The sequence below is a fragment of the Nerophis lumbriciformis genome, linkage group LG17 (genome assembly GCF_033978685.3).
Source record: "Nerophis lumbriciformis linkage group LG17, RoL_Nlum_v2.1, whole genome shotgun sequence".
Classification (NCBI taxonomy): Eukaryota; Metazoa; Chordata; class Actinopteri; order Syngnathiformes; family Syngnathidae; genus Nerophis; species Nerophis lumbriciformis.
The window spans coordinates 13,567,044-13,589,887 of NC_084564.2; the positions used below are offsets into that span (position 1 = coordinate 13,567,044).

The 22,844-nt window shown below is 40.0% G+C and overlaps 1 protein-coding gene across 5 annotated transcripts in view; it reads right to left on the reverse strand.

Moving 5' to 3' along the window:
• The window catches only part of stard13b (StAR related lipid transfer domain containing 13b), a 242,765-nt gene that overhangs the window by 1,121 nt on the left and 218,800 nt on the right, over nt 1–22,844 (reverse strand). For 4 of the 5 annotated variants that reach the window (XM_061972526.1, XM_061972529.2, XM_061972528.1 and 1 more), the window contains 9 exons: nt 19,026–20,368; nt 18,773–18,943; nt 14,808–14,967; nt 14,383–14,581; nt 9,925–10,138; nt 6,434–6,548; nt 6,136–6,357; nt 4,196–4,413; nt 1,253–1,429 (listed from right to left, as the gene is read on the reverse strand). In XM_061972526.1, coding sequence (XP_061828510.1) covers nt 1,253–1,429; nt 4,196–4,413; nt 6,136–6,357; nt 6,434–6,548; nt 9,925–10,138; nt 14,383–14,581; nt 14,808–14,967; nt 18,773–18,943; nt 19,026–20,368 — 2,819 coding nt within the window. The remainder of the gene's footprint in view (nt 1–1,252; nt 1,430–4,195; nt 4,414–6,135; nt 6,358–6,433; nt 6,549–9,924; nt 10,139–14,382; nt 14,582–14,807; nt 14,968–18,772; nt 18,944–19,025; nt 20,369–22,844) is intronic. The other variant, XM_061972527.1, reaches the window with a different exon arrangement.

Below are 22,844 nucleotides of genomic sequence, written 5' to 3' on the forward strand. Positions count from 1 at the left end.
ATTGTTTGTGCTATGGCGCCATCTTTTGGACGACTTGAGTAATTCCTTCGTTTTAGTGCTTTCAACCGGAAGTAGAAGTGCCGTTCCGTCTTCTAGTCGTCCACAGCGTTGCTACTCGTATGGATTCTTCATTCATCGCTTTAAGCAACATTTGTAAGTTTCGCAAAATAACTAAAACAATTCGTACTTACTTAACCGTCCCATGTGTGGTGTCTCTCTTAAAAACATACTTTTATTCCATGGCTTTTAACACTGAGTGATATCCATCCTGCAATGGTGCCCCATAATACACATGCTGTGAACCTGTTTTTATGTTTTTATTTATTCTATTGTATTTATTTATTTTTTATCGTGTTTTGTTTGTGTTGTGTTGCGTTTGCTCGGTACTCGTATTATCTTTTAACCTGCCCATTGTACAGTGGTAAATTTTAAATGTGCTTTATAAATAAAGTTGATTTGATTTGATTTGATTCTGTAGGAATGTTTTCATGCATATGTGTATGTAATGAATCAAGCATATATAGTAGCTAATATGCTAACACTTTTACGAGTGTCTGTGTTAGTATTATTAACTTTCAATAGCATTATTTTTGTTTTGTTTCAATTTCGCAAATTCCTCAGTAAATTCACCAAAACGTCACTGTGGAGTTATTGAGTCTGTTGCGCTGATTGGAGAGCTAGCTTCTGAAGATAGTGGGCCCATGATGATGACTGCTGTTTTGTTTGACTAGCCGTTTTACTGCTGTGTTACAGACACTGCTTGGGAACAATTAAGGTATGTAAATAAAAATTTACAGAATATTTCTGTGTAAATAACTCATTTGGCAACATATGTATCTGCGGCCTATAATCCGGTGCGGCTAATATATGGAAACATTTTAATTGTTTTTAATTTAGTGGGTGTAGCTTTAACACATGTGCACGTTATATAGTCTGGAACATAGGGTATTTATTATTTTTGGCTACTGTAACATTACACACAGTTTGAACAGTAGCACTGTGTTTGAATATAGACAATAAAACTCTGTACTTAAATAACAAATTACATAACAATATTTCATTATTAAGTGATTCTTTGGTGTACCACTTGGTAGAGCCTGCGTACCACCAGATTGAGAATACCTGTTATAGACTCAACATAGCTGTGCTTTTTTGAATAGTGTACGGGTTGGAGACAAAATAAGATGTTCTTGGACCAACTACTGACAGATGTCTAGTTAAAAAGTTGAGTTTCTCTCTAAGTGGCACTCACTTCAAATCCACTCTGCAAATGTGAGTTAGTCTGGACTTCCCTGAGCCGCAAGGCTCCAGCAGGTAATTGGACTCCAGGACAATAGCTCGTACCGCTCCGACAGGAGGACAATCCTCATGCTCCATTGAGACAGAAACCAGGGAACATGCGCCTTTGGGCAGGTCTGTCCTCCAAGACCTAGGCAGGATAAATATTACTTGCATTTGCAAGAATCAAACCATCACACTAACATAAACATACAGTTGTGGTCAAAAGTTGTAAAAGACATAATGTTATGGCTGTCTTGAGTTTCCAATCATTTCTACAAATTACATGACATCACATGGACAAAGATAAGACCTTCTGGAAGAAAGTTCTGTGGTCAGATGAAACAAAAATTGAGCTGTTTGGCCACAATACCCCGCAATATGTTTGGAGGAGAAAAGGTGAGGCCTTTAATCCCAGGAACACCATACATACCGTCAAGCATGGTGGTGGTAGTATTATGCTCTAGGTCTGTTTTGCCGCCAATGGAACTTGTGCTTTAAATGGGACAATGAAAAAGGAGGATTACCTCCAAATTCTTCAGGACAACCTAAAATCATCAGCCCGGATGTTGGGTCTTGGGCGCAGTTGGGTGTTCCAACAAGACAATGACCCCAAACACACGTCAAAAGTGGTAAAGGAATGGCTAAATCAGGGTAGAATTAAGATATTAGAATTGCCTTCCCAAAGTCCTGACTTAAATGTGTGGACAATGCTGAAGTCCATATCAGAAAACCAACAAATTTAGCTGAACTGCACCAATTTTGTCAAGAGGAGTGGTAAAAAAATTCAACCACAAACTTGCCAAAAGCTTGTGGATGGCTACCAAAAGCGCCTTATTGAAGTGAAACTTGCCATGGGACTATATATATATATATATATACATAATAATTAATAAATGACAGTAGAATAAGCACACGTATGACTGAGGAGTCATAGTGTAACTGTGTGGTGTATGATTTATCCGACTTTTTGTGTGGCCATAAACGCACCAGTGGCTTAGTGCTATGCGTGTTGGTGACAGATGACAAGTTGGTTTTGGCCTGGTTTGTACGGCAGAAAATGACCAGTTTTTCCAGATAGAAGTTTTTTACTCATGTTTTTGGTGTGGTTATGGCCGAATATAAACAGTTTTGCTCAATAAAGTGATCAATATAAATCCTGTCCTCGAAGCATCTCGATAGACGTTGCAATAATTGAACGGTGTTGACGAACACCGTTAAAGCCGCTTGTTGTCACTGTCACTCAGAGTTGCATTGCAAAATTACACAGAATAAATGTGTTTATTTTGTTTAGAATTCAGATGGGATTTGATTTGGTGCGCGGCATATATTTGCTGTGCGCAGAGGACGCTTGAGCAGTGCGCAATTGCGCAGGCGCGCACCTTAGAGGGAACGTTGGCCATGACATTATGTTCTTTACAAGTATATGTAAACTTTTGACCACGACTGTATATACCGTATTTTTCGGACTATAAGTCGCAGTTTTTTTTCATAGTTTTGCCGGGGGTTGCGACTTATACTCAGGAGCGACTTATGTGTGAAATTATTAACACATTAGCGTAAAATATCAAATAATATTATTTAGCTCATTCACGTAAGAGACTAGACGTATAAGATTTCATGGGATTTAGCGATTAGGAGTGTCAGATTGTTTGGTAAACGTATAGCATGTTCTATATGTTATAGTTATTTGAATGACTCTTACCATAATATGTTACATTAACATACCAGCATACTTGCCAACCTTGAGACCTCCGATTTCGGGAGGTGGGGGGTGTGGGTGGAGGGGGGGGGGCGTGGTTAAGAGGGGAGGAGTATATTTACAGCTAGAATTCCCGAAGTCAATTATTTCATATATATACACCGGTATATATATATATATATATATATATATATATATATATAAGAAATACTTGACTTTCAGTGAATTCTAGCTATATATATATATATATATATATATATATATATAAATAAAAGAAATACTTGAATTTCAGTGTTCATTTATTTACATATATACACACACATAACACTCATCTACTCATTGTTGAGTTAAGGGTTGAATTGTCCATCCTTGTTCTATTCTCTGTCACTATTTTTCTAACCATGCTGAACGCCCTCTCTGATGATGCATTCTGCTTCGTCTCCTTGTTGTGTGCGCAGTTGTGCACTGCACTCTCTAAAAGCCCTAGATGTTAATGTCACATTTGCATGTACAGTAGATGGCAGTATTGTCCTGTTTAAGAGTGTCACAACATTGCTGTTTACGGCAGACGAACTGCTTTACGGTAGACGAAAACATGACTGCTGCTGTTGTGTGTTGTTGCCGTGCTGGGAGGACGTTAATGAAACTGCCTAACAATAAACCTGGAGGGGGCGTGGCCTCCAGCTCCGCCTGAATTTCGGGAGATTTTCGGGAGAAAATTTGTCCCGGGAGGTTTTCGGGAGAGGCGCTGAATTTCGGGAGTCTCCCGGAAAATCCGGGAGGGTTGGCAAGTATGACATACCAGGCACGTTCTCAGTTGGTTATTTATGCCTCATATAACGTACACTTATTCAACCTGTTGTTCACTATTCTTTATTTATTTTAAGTTGCCTTTCAAATGTCTATTCTTGGTGTTGGCTTTTATCAAATAAATTTCCCCCAAAAATGCGACATATACTCCAGTGCGCCTTATTTATGTTTTTTTCCTTCTTTATTATGCATTTTCGGCTTATACTCCGAAAAATACGATATATATATATATATATATATATATATATATATATATATATATATATATATATATATCCCAAATGTAGCCCCCCCAAGTCAAAAGGTTTGGACACCCCTGGTCTAAAACAATAAGGTAGTGCCTCAGCACCATGAACCTGATAAAAACATACTGTCCATGTCGTCTTTCTTTGCGTCGTAACTCACCTGAGAACCACAAAGTCTCTGCTGGGGTGCGGCGGCATCCGGTTGAGGACGTACTGAAACACCTCCGTCTGCTTGTCCAGCGTCTCGCACACTTTCCATTGCAGCAAGTCCACATCCCACAGGTGGCGCTCACGCAGCACGCGGTTCAACACAACGGACGGCGGCGCTTCCACCTCCACGGAGACTCTCCAGCGCCTCAGCGGGTTGCCGTCACCCACCTGGACATTAAACAGAAAAATAGGGCCAATGAGACAAGACAGCATAATGGAGCCAAATTGAAAAAAGCTGCCAAATCCTTTGTTTGTTTGTGCGTTAAGAAGTCTAGTGACAACAAGCAGCAACAGTTAGCAAGTCAAGTGCAGCAGTGATCGTTTATTTTTTCCTCTCGCCTGGACTTTTAACATGGAGGATTACATATCTAAAATAAAACAGTACCGACCGGTAGGAGGCCACGGGGAAGACCCAGGCCACGTTGGGAAGACTATCTCTCCCGGCTGGCCTGGGAACGCCTCGGGATCCCCCGGGAGGAGCTGGACGAAGTGGCTGGGGAGAGGGAAGTCTGGGCTTCCCTGCTTAGGCTGCTGCCCCCGCGACCCGACCTCGGATAAGCGGAAGAAGATGGATGGAAAACAGTTTTCTAAACTGGACTTTCAATCGAAGCAGAAGGTAATAATTAAAGGAAGATCTCCATCGAGACAGAGAGACTTTTAAAACTGAAGAAAGATAAGGAAGACTTCTATAAACAAGTTATCGATGCTTTTGTTCAGAAGGAGCGGCGCATGGACTTCATTTATAAGTAAAGGTAAGACCATAATGTTTTTTTTTATTAAATGTGCTTTTTTGTGTGCTACAGTTTGCATGTGTAAAGAATGCTGGTATGAGCTTTCAAACATGCTGCCAATCAAATGGTGAATAACATACTCTTTAGCAGGGGACCCCAAACTACGGCCCCTGGGCCGTATCCGGCCCCCCAGCATCCAAAATCCGGCCCACGGGAAGTCCCAAGTTAAAAAAAAAAGTGTTTTAATTTTAAATTTTATTTTTTTTAAATTTTATCTTTCCTTTCTAATCCATTTTATACCGCTTGTTACTCTGTGTCTCCTAGCCGCTCAGGCAAATCATATTGTCTAAAACTTAATTTTCCCATCGATAACGTGACAATGTTAAATGTTGATGAACATCAATGTTAATTGATGTTAAAGGACAAAACGGATTAACTCGCTGGAATATAAAGACAATGTATATATATATATATATATATATACACACACATACATATATATACATATATATATACATATATACATATATATATATATATATATACATATATATATATATATATATATATATATACATACATACATACAGCCCGGCCCCTGGCCAAATTTTTTTAACCCAATGCGGCCCCCGAGTCAAAAAGTTTGGGGACCCCTGCTCTTTGGGGCGGCATAGCTCGGTTGGTAGAGTTGCCGTGCCAGCAACTTGAGGGTTCCAGGTTCGATTCCCGCTTCCGCCATCCTAGTCACTGCCGTTGTGTCCTTGGGCAAGACACTTTACCCACCTGCTCCCAGTGCCACCCACACTGGTTTAAAAATGTAACTTAGATATTGTGTTTCACAATGTAAAGCGCTTTGAGTCACTAGAGAAAAGCGCTATATAAATATAATTCACTTTTTAAATATGACTGATGAAGTGAGTGCCTCACCAGCCATGAACCTCACCGCACGTCACTGCACGCTACAAAATACTAAACGTATGTATTATCCGGGCTAATACGGATCAATTCGATATCGGCCAATACTCAGGGTTCCAATATTGGATGTGATACACAGCAGTGTTAGATTACTATGAGGTTTGAAGTGCACCCCTTATATTGGAGGTTTGCCAGAAACAAGCCGGTGGGCTCAAAAAGGCTCAACGTGACCTCTGACTCCTACCTTTTTATAGTACAGCTCGGTATTATCCGAGCTGCTGCAGGACACCCAGTACTTGGACTTCTCGCGAGCTTCTTTTAGCAGGTTTTGAAGCCTGCCCTCCACGTGGTTGTCGTACGTTCCGCCGTCGTCCTCCAGCTGCTTGAAGAGCTCGTCGAAGGTGGGCGCGTGCAGGTCGGCCTCCACGTACGAGCTGCGCGACTGAGTCACCATTTCCTGTGGGATCTGAAGGGTGCGTAAGAGCAGGCGCTCAAGACTCGCCGTCGAGGGAGCTCGGGGGTAAAAATGTGCGTTCTCGTACCTCGAAGAGACGGTTGCACTCCGTGATCATATGAGCGAGACCCTGTGTGGCCGCCAAGTTCTCGTTCAGGTCCTTCTGGTCTGGCCTGCCGCTGGCGTACTTCTTCTGCATGGCTCTGAGGGTTACAGGACAGAAAAGCTTACTCAACATCTCGATGCAGCGCGGAACGTAAACCCTCCCTCCGCTCCGCAGGAAGCCTCTTTGATCCCTTCGGACAGTGTTTTTCAACCACCAGATACAGTCTGGTGTGCCGTGGGAGATTATCTAATTTCACCTATTCGGGTTAAAAATATTGGTAACACTTTAGTATGGGGAAAATACTCACCATTAATGAGTTGCTTATTAAAGTAACAAAGACTTAATTTAGAGTTATTTGGACACTAGGTGTCAGAGTTTGTTGGTGACGAACCCCAAGATGCAGAGATGACGGCAGGTATTGAGCGAGAAAACATGATTTAATTAAACACTATGGCAAAAAAACAAACAAAAGGGTAACAACAAAAGGCGCGCACAAGGCGGAGAACAATCTTGGCTATGAACTAAAATAGCAAAAATGCTAACTGTGGACAAGAAACAAAAACACTTACTGTGACACGAAGGAACTATGACATGAGCAGAGTGAACAAAAGTAGACAGAGCTACAACGATAGGTAGTAGTGACAACAAGTATTAGCGATAATGACAATAACAATAATCCAGCAGTGACGGGAGGGTAGGGCAGGTTTAAATAGCAGCTGGCTGATTGACACCAGGTGTGGCCAGGTGCCAATCAGCCACAGCTGAGGGGGCACAGCACTCAGGGAGACAAACAGGAAACAGAACCAAAACAAGAGCGCTGACAGGAAATACTACACACACAGAGGAAAAACTAAAACACAACCAAACTGTCAGGGGCACGCCTGACACTAGGGGAATATATAAGGGTTAGGGTTAGGATTACTAATAAGCAATTATTCTGAGGTTATTGAGGGAAGACTCTTAGTTCATGGCTTACTGGTTGTATAATAAAGCCATGCAGAATAATAATGACTAATTAAGAGCCAATATGTTACTAACTTGCATGTTAATAAGCAACTAATTAATGGTAGAATATGTTCCCCATACTAAAGCGTTACCAAAACATTTTTTGCAAACCAGTAATTATAGTCTGCAAATTATGTGTTGTTGTTGTCGAGTGTCTGTGCTGTCTAGAGCTCGGCAGAGTAATCGTGTAATACTCTTCCATACCAGTAGGTGGCAGCCGGTAGCTAATTGCTTTGTAGTGTGCAGGTAAAATGGTGTCTAATGCTTAAACCAAAAATAAACAAAAGGTGAGTGCCCCTAAGAAAAGGCATTGAAGCTTAGGGAAGGCTACGCAGAATGAAACTAAAACTGAACTGGCTTACAAAGTAAACAAAAACAGAATGCTGGACGACAGCAAAGACTTACTGTGGAGCAAAGACGGCGTCCATAAAGTACACCCGAACATGACATGACAATCAACAATGTCCCCATTAAAAGGGAACATTATCACCAGACCTATGTAAGCGTCAATATATACCTTGATGTTGCAGAAAAAAGACCATATATTTTTTTAACCGATTTTCGAACTCAAAATGGGTGAATTTTGGCGAATTAAACGCCTTTCTATTATTCGCTCTCGGAGCGATGACGTCACAACGTGACGTCACATCGGGAAGCAATCCGCCATTTTCTCAAACACATTACAAACACCGAGTCAAATCAGCTCTGTTATTTTCCCTTTTTTCGACTGTTTTCCGTACCTTGGAGACATCATGCCTCGTCGGTGTGTTGTCGGAGGGTGTAACAACACGAACAGGGACGGATTCAAGTTGCACCAGTGGCCCAAAGATGCGAAAGTGGCAAGAAATTGGACGTTTGTTCCGCACACTTTACCGACGAAAGCTATGCTACGACAGGGATGGCAAGAATGTGTGGATATCCTGCGACACTCAAAGCAGATGCATTTCCAACTGGACTGGACAGATCAGCTTTCAGGAAAAGAGAGCAGATGAGGGTATGTCTACAGAATATATTAATTGATGAAAACTGGGCTGTCAGCACTCTCAAAGTGCATGTTGTTGCTAAATGTATTTTATATGCTGTAAACCTAGTTCATAGTTGTTAGTTTCCTTTAATGCCAAACAAACACATACCAATCGTTGGTTAGAAGGCGATCGTCGAATTCGTCCTCGATTTCTCCCGTGTCGCTGGCTGTCGTGTCGTTTTCGTCTGTTTCGCTTGCATACGGTTCAAACCGATATGGCTCAATAGCTTCGGTTTCTTCTTCAATTTCGTTTTCGCTACCTGCCTCCACACTACAACCATCCGTTTCAATACATGCGTAATCTGTTGAATCGCTTAAGCCGCTGAAATCCGAGTCTGAATCCGAGCTAATGTCGCTATACCTTGCTGTTCTAACCGCCATGTTTGTTTGTATTGGCATCACTATGTGACGTCACAGGAAAATGGACGGGTGTATATAACGATGGTTAAAATCAGGCACTTTGAAGCTTTTTTTAGGGATATTGTGTGATGGGTAAAATTTTGAAAAAAACTTCAAAAAATAAAATAAGCCACTGGGAACTGATTTTTAATGGTTTTAACCCTTCTGAAATTGTGATAATGTTCCCCTTTAAACCAAAAATGAACAAAAGGTGAGTGCCCCTAAGAAAAGGCATTGAAGCTTAGGGAAGGCTATGCAGAAGGAAACTAAAACTGAACTGGCTACAAAGTAAACAAAAACAGAATGCTGGACGACAGCAAAGACTTACTGTGGAGCAAAGACGGCGTCCATAAAGTACATCCGAACATGACACGACAATCAACAATGTCCCCATTAAGAACGATAAAAACAACTGAAATATTCTTGATTGCTAATACAAAGTAGATGCGGGAAATATCGCTCAAAGGAAGAAATGAAACTGCGACAGGAAAATACCAAAAAACGAGAAAAAGCCACCAAAATAGGAGCGCAAGACAAGAACTAAAACACTACACACAGGAAAACAGCAAAAAACTCAAAATAAGTCATGGTGTGATGTGACAGGTCGGGACAGTACACCTACTTCGAGACAAGAGCTATAGTGATGCATGCTTGGTTATGCTTTAAAGTCATATCCAACAATTGCGACAACGACTTTTTACTGTCAACTGAGTTTCGTTTTTTAATGATTTCTGCTGGTGGTGAGTTTTTTCAACGCAAAAAATGTGCCTTGGCTCAAAAAAGGTTGAAAAACACCGCCTTCGGCAACAATTTCATCACGCTCAATTAGAGAGCTTTGCTTTGTTTGTACACAGCGTGATCTCGTAAAACACTCAGCTTTAAAAAAGAAAGAAAGAAGGCCCCATCACCAACTAGAGTGAACCACCGCACCCCCAAGGGTTGAGAAAAGTCTTTAACCTCTTTTATAACGCCTCATTATGGAGTCACGGGCGAGGACCATGAATCAGGAGTTAATAGGATGCATGCATTTTTTGTGAAGATTCACCTGGGGGAAAGATTGTCCTTTTTGAGGATGTTGAGATGGAAAAGGGAGGGCGCAAGACACACGGCGATGTTCATGGGCGTCATCTGGTTTTCCTCCACGGAGGACGTCACGTCGCTCAGGAAGCAAAGCAGCATCTGCAGCACCTCCCGGTTTTCATCCGACATGAGCATGATGGCTGCCTGGACGGCCTGCAACCTCTGGTCTTTGGGCACATCTGCACGGAGGAGAGGATGTCGTTTTTTTATGGAAGTTATTTGTGTGTTTAATCCAATTCACATGTCTGTGTCTGTATATCAATATGTGCCTGTGTATTTGAAGTTGTCTGTCCGTATTATGATTTGTCTGTGTTTAAAAAAATATCTGTCTGTCCGCATAGTAACCGAAATGATCGCGTTTCGCGTTGTAATCACTGATAACTCATCTGAATACAAAAATACTTCTGACCACTAAGTTACTGCTAAAACATGAACTTTGATTTACAGCAAGTGCTGAAAAGTCCAGTGTTTTAAGCATCAACACCAACGCCGGTGAGTGGCTGCAAGGCGCTGACTAGTGGTGAGTATAAGGAAAGGCAGGGGTGAGTTACAGACAAGTCCTTTCACACGTTCAAATTGCTGTACACAGACACACAAGTCGTACACGCAAAAGTCATGTCTAAAATAACCGCCGATAGATGGTTCCTGCTTCACACATGCCTAAATACCTACACACACATTCTTTTTTAAACACACGTCGAGCGAAATACAGACAGATATATTTTTTTTACACACAGACAAATCATAATACACACTGACGGATTTTTTTTTTTACACACAAACAAACGTAGTACGGACAGACAGATATATTCTGTACACACAGACAAATCATAATACGGACAGACAGATATATTTTTACACACAGACAAATCATATTACGCACAGATATTTTTTTTTACACACAACAAATCATAATCCGGACAGACAGATATTTTTTTACACACAGACAAATCATATTACACACCGATAATTTTTACACAAAGACAAATCCTAATACGAACAGCCAGATATTTTTTTTACACACAGACAAATCATAATACGGACAGACAGGTATGTTTTTACACACAGACAAATCATATTACGGACAGACATATATATATTTTTACACACAGACAAATCATAATCCAGACAGACAGATATGTTTTTACACACAGACAAATCATAATACGAATAGCCAGATATTTTTTTTTTTACACACAGACAAATCATAATACACACTGACGGATTTTTTTTTTACACACAAACAAACGTAGTACGGACAGACAGATATATTCTGTACACACAGACAAATCATAATACGGACAGACAGATATATTTTTACACACAGACAAATCATATTACGCACAGATATTTTTTTTTACACACAACAAATCATAATCCGGACAGACAGATATTTTTTTACACACAGACAAATCATATTACACACCGATAATTTTTACACAAAGACAAATCCTAATACGAACAGCCAGATATTTTTTTTTACACACAGACAAATCATAATACGGACAGACAGGTATGTTTTTACACACAGACAAATCATATTACGGACAGGCATATATATATTTTTACACACAGACAAATCATAATCCAGACAGACAGATATGTTTTTACACACAGACAAATCATAATACGAATAGCCAGATATTTTTTTTTTACACACAGACAAATCATAATACGAATAGCCAGATGTTTTTTTTTTTACACACAGACAAATCATAATACGGACAGACAGATATGTTTTTACACACAGACAAATCATATTACACAGAGATTTTTTTTTTTTTACACACAGACAAATCATATTACACACCAATAATTTTTACACAAACACAAATCATAATACGAACAGACAGATTTTTTTTTTTACACACAAACAAATCATAATACAGACAGACAGATATTTTCTTTACACACAAACAAATCATAATCCGGACAGACAAATATGTTTTTACACACAGACAAATCATATTACACACCGATAATTTTTACACAAAGTACAAATCATAATACGAACAGCCAGATATTTTTTTTACACACAGACAAATCATAATACGGACAGACAGATATGTTTTTACACACAGACAAATCATATTACGCACAGGTATTTTTGTTACACACAAACAAATCATAATCCGGACAGACAGATATTTTTTTACACACAGACAAATCATATTACACACCGATAATTTTTACACAAAGACAAATCATAATACGAACAGCCAGATATTTTTTTTACACACAGAAAACTCATAATACGGACAGACAGGTATGTTTTTACACACAGACAAATCATATTACGGACAGACATATATATATTTTTACACACAGACAAATCATAATCCAGACAGACAGATATGTTTTTACACACAGACAAATCATAATACGAATAGCCAGATTTTTTTTTTTTTACACACAGACAAATCATAATACGAATAGCCAGATTTTTTTTTTTTTTACACACAGACAAATCATAATACGGACAGACAGATATTTTTTTTACACACAGACAAATCATAATACGGACAGACAGATATGTTTTTACACACAGACAAATCATATTACACAGAGATATTTTTTTTTTACACACAGACAAATCATATTACACACCAATAATTTTTACACAAACACAAATCATAATACGAACAGACAGATTTTTTTTTTTACACACAAACAAATCATAATACAGACAGACAGATATTTTCTTTACACACAAACAAATCATAATACGGACAGACAAATATGTTTTTACACACAGACAAATCATATTACACACCGATAATTTTTACACAAAGACAAATCATAATACGAACAGCCAGATATTTTTTTTACACACAGACAAATCATAATACGGACAGACAGATATGTTTTTACACACAGACAAATCATATTACGCACAGGTATTTTTGTTACACACAAACAAATCATAATCCGGACAGACAGATATTTTTTTACACACAGACAAATCATATTACACACCGATAATTTTTACACAAAGACAAATCATAATACGAACAGCCAGATATTTTTTTTACACACAGAAAACTCATAATACGGACAGACAGATATGTTTTTACACACAGACAAATCATATAATACACAGATATTTCTTTTTACACACAAAAAAATCATAATCCGGACAGACGGATATGTTTTTACACACACACAAATCATATTACACACCGATAATTTTTACACAAAGACAAATCATAATACGAACAGCCAGATATTTTTTTTACACACAGACAAATCATAATACGGACAGACAGATATGTTTTTACACACAGACAAATCATATTACACACATATATTTTTTTTTACACACAGACAAATCATATTACACACCGATCATTTTTTCACAAAGACAAATCATAATACGAACAGCCAGATATTTTTTTTACACACAGACAAATCATAATACGGACAGATAGATATTTTTTTACACACAGACAAATTATAATACGAACAGACAGATATGTTTTTACACACAGACAAATCATAATACGGACAGACAGATATGTTTTTACACACAGACAAATCATAATACGGACAGACAGATATTTTTTTACACACAGACAAATCATAATACGGACAGACAGATATTTTTTTACACACAGACAAATCATATTACACACAGATTTTTATTTTTTTTACACACAAACACATCATAATCCGGACAGACAAATCATATTACACACCGATAATTTTTACACACAGACAAATCATAATACAGACAGACAGATATTTTGTACACACAGACAAATCATAATAGAAACAGACAGATATTTTGTACACACAGACAAATCAAAATACGAACAGACAGATGTTTTTTTACACGCAGACAAATCATAATACGGACGGACATATATTTTCTTACACCAACAAATCATAATACGGACAGACAAATATTTTTTACACACAGACAAATCATATTACACACACCAATATTTTGTACACACAGACAAATCATAATATGAACAGACATATATGTTTTTTACACACAAACCAATCATAATCAGGACAGACATATTCTTTTACACACAAACAAATCATAATACGGACAGACAAATATTTTTTACACACAGACAAATCATTTTACACACCGATATTTTGTACACACAGATAAATCATAATACGAGCAGACAGATGTTTTTTTTACACACAGACAAATCATAATACGGACAGACAGATATTTTCTTACACACAGACAAATCATAATACGGACAGACAATTTAAAACAAACACACGCGGATCTGATTACACACACAGAGATTGATAGTGTATACAGACACTCACATTAGTACACAGACATGTGAATTGGATTACACACACACAGATTGAGATACAGGTTTGCAAATAATTTTGGTACAATAATACATGCATAGTTTTTCATGCACTTGTTAATGCCTGAGAGTGGTGGCCTCACATTGGTAGATGTGGAGGAAGGTCTCCCCCAGCTTGCTGGTGAGCAGCGGCTCGGGTAAATCCCTGAAGAACTGCTTTACCATGTCCGCCACGTCATACGCAGACTGATCGTCATAGTTGACGTTGTCCGGGGAGCTCTCGTTCAACTGCCTCAGAGCTTGAATCCTGGACTTCACCCCCGATTTACGGAACAGACCCACCTAGGAGCGAAAACAAACATGTTGTTGTCAACAAGGTCGGCTGACGGCATTCCGTGACAGCGAGGTGTAGCGCGTTCATTGTCCGCGTTGTCGTCTTTTGTATCCTGACAACGACCCGTGTCATTGAGAAGGGAAACCCATACGCCGCCTTTATGCGTGTCAGATAAACCCAATCACTTGTTACATCACTGGTGAAACCCGAGAGTGTGTGTGCACCCTGGCTGACCTGGTCAAGACACTGGCTCCTCAGGTACCGCAGGGCCTGCTGCAGGCCGAGGGGTAGTGGTTGTCCAGAACGTTGCACGTGAACTATGAGGGGCACTCCGAACACATTCTTGTCTTTGTAGTCTGGCACCTTCATTCTCTTCATGAACTTTGGTACTGCCCTAGTCGACACAAGCGTTGACAAAATCAGAACACAAATCAACACAAACAATCGTTGTCTTATATACGGTGGGGGTAATAGTTATATGACCGTTTGCTGATTTTCTATGTTCGACCCCTTCTACAAAGACCAACGACCAAGGCAACAAAGGAACGGACCAAGCAAGAAGCACATTGAAATCTCCTTACCTTAAAGGGGAGCATTATCACCAGACCTATGTAAGCGTCAATATATACCTTGATCTTGCAGAAAAAAGACCATATATTTTTTTAACCGATTTCCGAACACTAAATGGGTGAATTTTGGCGAATTAAACGCCTTTCTATTATTCTATTATCACGTTGTGACGTCACATCGGGAAGCAATCCGCCATTTTCTCAAACACATTACAAACACCGAGTCAAATCAGCTCTGTTATTTTCCGTTTTTTCGACTGTTTTCCGTACCTTGGAGACATCATGCCTCGTCGGTGTGTTGTCGGAGGGTGTAACAACACGAACAGGGACGGATTCAAGTTGCACCAGTGGCCCAAAGATGCGAAAGTGGCAAGAAATTGGACGTTTGTTCCGCACACTTTACCGACGAAAGCTATGCTACGACAGAGATGGCAAGAATGTGTGGATATCCTGCGACACTCAAAGCAGATGCATTTCCAACGATAAAGTCAAAGAAATCTGCCGCCGGACCCCCATTGAATCTGCCGGAGTGTGTGAGCAATTCAGGGACAAAGAGCCTCGGTAGCACGGCAAGCAATGGCGGCAGTTTGTTCCCGCAGACGAGCGAGCTAAACCCCCTGGATGTCTTGGCTCACACCGTCCCTTATGTCACCAAAGATGATCAAGAGAAGAATATCGACCCTAGCTTCCCTGGCCTGCTGACATCAACTCCAAAACTGGACAGATCAGCTTTCAGGAAAAGATAGCGGATGAGGGTATGTCTACAGAATATTTTAATTGATGAAAATTGGGCTGTCTGCACTCTCAAAGTGCATGTTGTTGCCAAATGTATTTCATATGCTGTAAACCTAGTTCATAGTTGTTAGTTTCCTTTAATGCCAAACAAACACATACCAATCGTTGGTTAGAAGGCGATCGCCGAATTCGTCCTCGCTTTCTCCCGTGTCGCTGGCTGTCGTGCCGTTTTCGTCGGTTTCGCTTGCATACGGTTCAAACCGATATGGCTCAATAGCTTCAGTTTCTTCTTCAATTTCGTTTTCGCTACCTGCCTCCACACTACAACCATCCGTTTCAATACATGCGTAATCTGTTGAATCGCTTAAACTGCTGAAATCCGAGTCTGAATCCGAGCTAATGTCGCTATAGCTTGCTGTTCTATGCGCCATGTTTGTTTGTGTTGGCATCACTATGTGACGTCACAGGAAAATGAACGGTTGTATATAACGATGGTTAAAATCAGGCACTTTGAAGCTTTTTTAGGGATATTGCGTGATGGGTAAAATTTTGAAAAAAACTTCGAAAAACAAAATAAGCCACTGGGAACTGATTTTTAATGGTTTTAACCCTTCTGAAATTGTGATAATGTTCCCCTTTAATCCTAAAGCGGACAGATACTGAAACATTAAAGTTGCCGAGCGACTGCCTCGAAACATTCAGGATTTAGAAAGTACCTTTAAAGAGGATTGGACCACAATCCCTCCTGAGATGAACAACACCAAGAAACATCTGACCTCTGGTCTGTGCCAACACGAATGTGATGTACTAGAACACAGGTGTCAAACTCAAAATCATTTTATACGGCCCGCGAACGCCTGGAAATAATATGTGTCAATAAAGAACCTCATCTTTGCTTAGTAAATGTATTTGTTTTTTCCGTTTTGATGGAAAAAAATATTTGTACTGAATGAAATTGCATATTTTTATTCGTTAATATCATCCAATTTTGTAACAATATTGTATACTGAACTAAAATATAAAACGCAACACTTGTTTTGGCTGCTATTTTTGATTAGTTGAACTCAAAAACTTTTACTATATACACAGAAGGCCTATTCCTCTCAAATATTGTTCACAAATCTGTCAAAGCTGTGTTAGTGAGCATTTCTTCTTTGCCAAGATAATCTATCCCACCTCACAGGTGTGGTATATATCGAAATGTTGATGAACAGCATGGTTATTACACAGGTGGGCCTAAGGCTGCCGCTGCCCACAATGGAAATGTGCAGTTTTACCACACAGCACAATGCCACAGATGTCGCAAGTTTTGAGGGAGCGTGCAATTGGCATGCTGCCTGCAGTAATGTCCACCAGAACTGTTGCCCCTGAATTGAATGTTCATTCTCTAAAGGTATTTCAGAGAATTTGGCAGTACATCCAACCGGCCTCGCAACCGCAGACCACATGTACCCAAAGCATTTTGTGTATATAGTAAAAGTTTGAGATCTTTGAGTACAACTCATGAAAAATGGGAGCAAAAACAAAAGTGTTGAGTTTATATATTTTTCCAGTGTATTATCATACTTTCTAAACAATGTTCTTTTTTGTTAAATGTAAATATCTGCTGGACTTATGATTTCAAAGCAAGTTATCCATCAAATTCTACACTGTAAAAATATATTTTATGGTAATGTTTTACGGTGTTTATTACAGCATATTTATGTACATTGAAAGAAATCTAACGCTGTTTTTTTTATTCTGTCAACCGAGCAGCTTTTTATCATAAAATCTGTATTACTGTAAACGGAAAAACTGCATCATAATTGTTTTTACAGTAAAAAACTGGCAGGTCTGTTGCCAGAATTGGAAAAAAAACAGTGGGACCGATTTCCCATTTACAGTAATATGTTGACCACAGGACTTTCCTCCAGAAGGTCTTATCTTTGTCCATGTGATGTCAGATGAAACAAAAATTTAGCTGTTTGGCCACAATACCCAGCAATATGTTTGGAGGAGAAAAGGTGAGGCCTTTAATCCCAGGAACACCACACCTACCGTCAAGCATGGTGGTGGTGGTGGTATTATGCTATGGGCCTGTTTTGCTGCCAATGGAACTGGTGCTTTACAGAGAGTAAATGGGACAATTAAAAAGGAGGATTACCTCCAAGTTCTTCAGGACAACCTAAAATCATCAGCCCGGAGGTTGGGTCTTGGGCGCAGTTGGGTGTTCCAACAGGACAATGACCCCAAACACACGTCAAAAGTGGTAAAAGAATGGCTAAATCAGGCTAGAATTAAGGGTTTAGAATGGCCTTCCCAAAGTTTCTTCAGCATGTGTGGACAATGCTGAAGAAACAAGTCCATGTCAGAAAACCAACAAAATTAGCTGAACTGCACCAGTGGTCAAAAATTCAACCAGAAGCTTGTGGATGGCTACCAAAAGCACCTTATTGCAGTGAAACTTGCCAAGGGACTTGTAACCAAATATTAACATTGCTGTATGTATACTTTTGACCCAGCAGATTTGGTCACATTTTCAGTAGACTTACAATTAATTCATAAAAGAACCAAACTTCATGAATGTTTTTTGTGACCAATCACTCTATCACAAAAAAATAAGAGTTGTAGAAATTATTGGAAACTCAAGACAGCCATGACATTATGTTCTTTACAAGTGTATGTAAAATTTTGACCACGATTGTATGTCCAAAAATTAGGTAGGTGCAGCTTTTATTTTGGTGTTCTCTATAGCCTGAAAATAAAGGTACAACCTTTATTTAAAGATTTCATGTTTTTTTTTTGTTTGTTAATCAAACAATTTATTAATTATTGACTTTTTTTGTAATGGGGGTAAACTTACAAAGCGATCAAATAATTATTCCCACCACTGTACAATGTTTCAAAGATGCTGACCAGGTCCAGCCGTGCTTGTTTGACAAGGAGTACTTTTCCATGATGGCCGTAAGACGGAGCAGAGAGAACTTCTGCAACAAACTCAGCTGGCCTGCCGACTGGTTGGTTATTTGCAGCGATGCCACCGAGTGGCTTAGACGATTGGATATCTGGAAGCTGGGCCATCGTAGCCTAGCGCAATAACAAGATAAAGCAGGCGTTATTCAAGCTATTAGAGAGTGTTCTTTGCAGAGAACTGCTACTAATGTCTTACCGGTTGGGTCTTGTAAGCGAAGCCCCTACTCCCGAGTCTCTCCTTTCCCTGATCCTTGTCGCTTCAATGTCTGAAAGAGACATGCCATCTCCAGTAGGTGTAGTCTGGCTTTCCGTCACAGAATCCCCCTCAAAGTCCAAAGTGATCTGACTTAAGGACTGAAGACCAACCGTACCTTCCCTTTCTCCATCTACCTTCGACAGTCCTTCCACTCCCGGCAGTACATTTTTAGACCAGTGGTCCACTATCTGCTGCAAACCATTGACGTGCAACAAGATGTCATCCAAGTGAGGAAACAGGTCTTCTTTCTCCAGATCTATTAGATCCCCTGTGCTGGCGTACAAATGGGAACCAGGAACATTGTCGTACACGCTGAGGCGGCTTCCTCTAGAACAGCACTGTGTGACAGGCCTGGCTTCCTGCCTGCATGCTATTAGCGCAGAGTTCAGGTGCATGCTTCCTGTGTGCCAGTTTATGGAGGCCCCATTGGTTGGTGATATACTTTCTATGGACAGTGCTTTAGGGAAGGTTCCTGGCTTGTGGTCATTAGGGATATGAACCACCAGGTCCTCGTAGGAGCAAAATTCATTTTTGCGATTTTGTTCCACAACTTTGTTGATTTGGTTGCCTGAGAAGATGTCTACGTCTTCTAGATACATGCCACTACGCTTGTGGTCAGCCCGGTATGGCTTGCGCTCTTTAAGGCTGGGTGTGCTGCCAGCGCTTCCACTGGAATGGCTGCTACCTTCACTGCTAGACTGGGACGGAACCTTGTGGGACGGTGGTTCTGGACCTCCGTTTATAATCTCAACACACGGCAGACTCTTTAGAGCGAGGGCTTCCTGCTGCAGCACGGGAGAACTGATGACTAACGTCTTACGACCTCTTGCAAGCGATCCCCGGGAGCGTAAGGTCTCCATGCGTTTCAGGAAGTCTTTGGCACGGGTGCGACTTGTCTTGCCATACTTATGAGGCAGGGAGCCATAATGACCAATGTCTTTGTTGATGTGAGGCATTGTCAGCAAAGTCGAGTCTGGCATAGCTACAGAATCTGAGCAGGTGCGGTTGGAGCAGTCAGAGTCCTCGGTGCTGAGTCCTCGAGGCCCACTTCCCCCGCTGCTCCCGCTATGTACAGAAGATACTTCCGGCTCGCTGAGGTCCGTTAGCACACTTTCACTGCTGGTTGTGGTTCTTAGAGGCGCGTTATCCCCAGCTGACAGATCCTGTCCTTGGTGTCCCAGAAAACAGTCAATGTCTTGCAGCCTGGACCAGCGCCGACTGCTCCATTCAAAGGTCCATTTGTCACTGATGGCAAAGAGGTCTTCCTCATCAGAGTCTTCGCTCTTATGGAAGACATGAAACAACATAAAATCAGCAACAACAAAGACAAAGAAAACATAGCACAACTTTTCGTACGTGACAGAAAAACCATTCACAGCGCATTTGTGCTTTGTATTAGCAGTCTGTATCCTGTTTACGGGGTAAATAGGTTAGGTTGCCATGTATAGAATCACCTACAGCGTATCACTATCAGCCGAGAGGACAATGAGTGGGACCTGCAGGGACGAGCTGGAGGAAGTGTCTGCTTAGTCCTAACTATGTTACACAATCAGGAAACAGTGATGTAACACAATGTGCTCAAAATATGCTTACAAAAACAAATAGCCATAAATAGAACAAGATGGCATTTGACAGTAGGGTGGACTGAAACTAGGAAGCAAAGAAATCACTTAGTATAGGGCTGTCCACAGTTTTTCTAGCAAAGGCTGCATAAATGAAAATTGAAGGATACCGGTCAATCAATCAATATATGCTAAACTATCTAAACACAACATCCACATTGTGTTATCGATAAAGTATATTCTATGCCATTTTGCCCTAATTTAAGCATTTTCAAGCATAAACATGGCTAAATTCATTTAAAAAATACCAATACTACAGTAGTATTGGCCACTAGACAAAACCAAAACAATCAGACCATCCGATCCAGTATCATGGCCGCTGATTGGCTCAGACTCAGCAGCATCGCTAACATTAGCATGCTAACTTTTTTAGCCAATTTTGCAGCCGAACTCCTCAGACTATAGATCTTAGTATTTGACACATGCTAACTATGAGCATGTGGGCATTCTAACATTCTAACTTTTACAGCCGGACACCTCAGTCATTTAATTTGGTACTTGACAGATGTTAACTGTTAGCATGCTAACTAACAAACTAACGAGCAAAACTAACATTATGATTTTTTTTGGGCCATTTTTGCAGCTGAACACATGAGAGTCATAGAACTTGGTACTCGATACAAATGAACTGTTAGCATGTTGGACAAGCGGTAGAAAATGGATGGATGGATGGATGTTGACTGATAGCATGCTAACTTATTTAGCTAATTTTACATGTGGACACTTTGTAGTCACATACGGCGTGGCACAGTTGGGAGAGTGGCTTTGCCAGAAACCTGAGGGTTCCTGGTTCAATCCCCACCTACTACCAACCTCGTCACGTCCGTTGTCCTTGAGCAAGACATGTCACCCTTGCTCCTGATGGGTCGTGGTTAGGGCCTTGCATGGCAGCTACCGCCATCAGTGTGTGAATGTGTGTGTGAATGGGTGAATGTGGAAATAAAAGTCAAAGCGCTTTGAGTACCTTGAAGGTAGAAAAGCGCTATACAAGTATAACCCATTTACCATTTAGTATAACCCATTTGAGTTGGAAGTTGACACATTTTAACTGTTAACGTGCTAATATTAACATTTAAGTTCGTATTGCACATTTCAGTGGTTTGCAAATTTCAGCATTTGTGTTTTTGTGCGATGTTCTAATCCCAAATGTTTTTATTTTGTCTTTAGAATGTGTCACAGGCCAATAAAAAAACAGCTATGGGCCACAAATTGGGCTACGCTTTGGAAACCCCTGACTTAGTAAGTGCGATCAAATCAAATTGTAGGGATTTTGACAGATTTAAAGTAACAGTAGAGTGTAAAAACAAGTTGCTTCTATATTGAAGCTATTATCATGTATATCTGATTTATGACACTAACAGATTTCTAAAGTTTGCAAATAAGTAGATATGATCAAAATAGTATCAATCTCACAGAGATTTAAGGCACGCCCACAAGACTGTGGTCCGGGTGGACTACGAGATATAATGACTGATGAACACTTTTGTTCGATAATGAAGGTTGCCTCAGCTCAAAGCCTGAGCCCCGACATTAATGAACTAGCATCCAAGAAAAGCTGCCAGGTATCTGGCTTGGGCACATCAGATTAGATCAGTGTGTTGCAAACTGAGCAGTTTAAAGTCCTGAATGGTTGTTTTATTCATTGTTATTTCATTTTCAAATTTATTAGCCTGCGGAAAAAGTTAATGTTGATATTTACCTCAGAAGGCTGCAAATAGAAAAGAGGCATTCAAGTTTTATTTAAATTGTATTTGATATGCCATTGATATTTTTTAAGTATTATTATTATTAGAAACTCGATTTTGCATGTCACTATAAAGTTATATAAGCCTTGCTTGTTCAATATTCAATGCAAAACTTGTTTGGGTCCCTATTAAAAGGTTAATTTGTTCAACCTTGGCCCGCGGCTTTGTTCAGTTTTAAATTTTGGCCAACTCTATATTTGAGTTTGACACCCCTGGTTTAGATGAAGATTCAATCGCAATCCTCACGAAGGGTTAAAAAAAAGTTCCTGCAGGAAGCTACTTTTTGTGTCTTTTTCGCCACCTTGGTGATGCCAAAGTCGACCAGCCTGTCGGTCCATGGTCACATTTGTCTACTAGCAGGTGATAAATGCATAAGTTATAATCTAGAATTT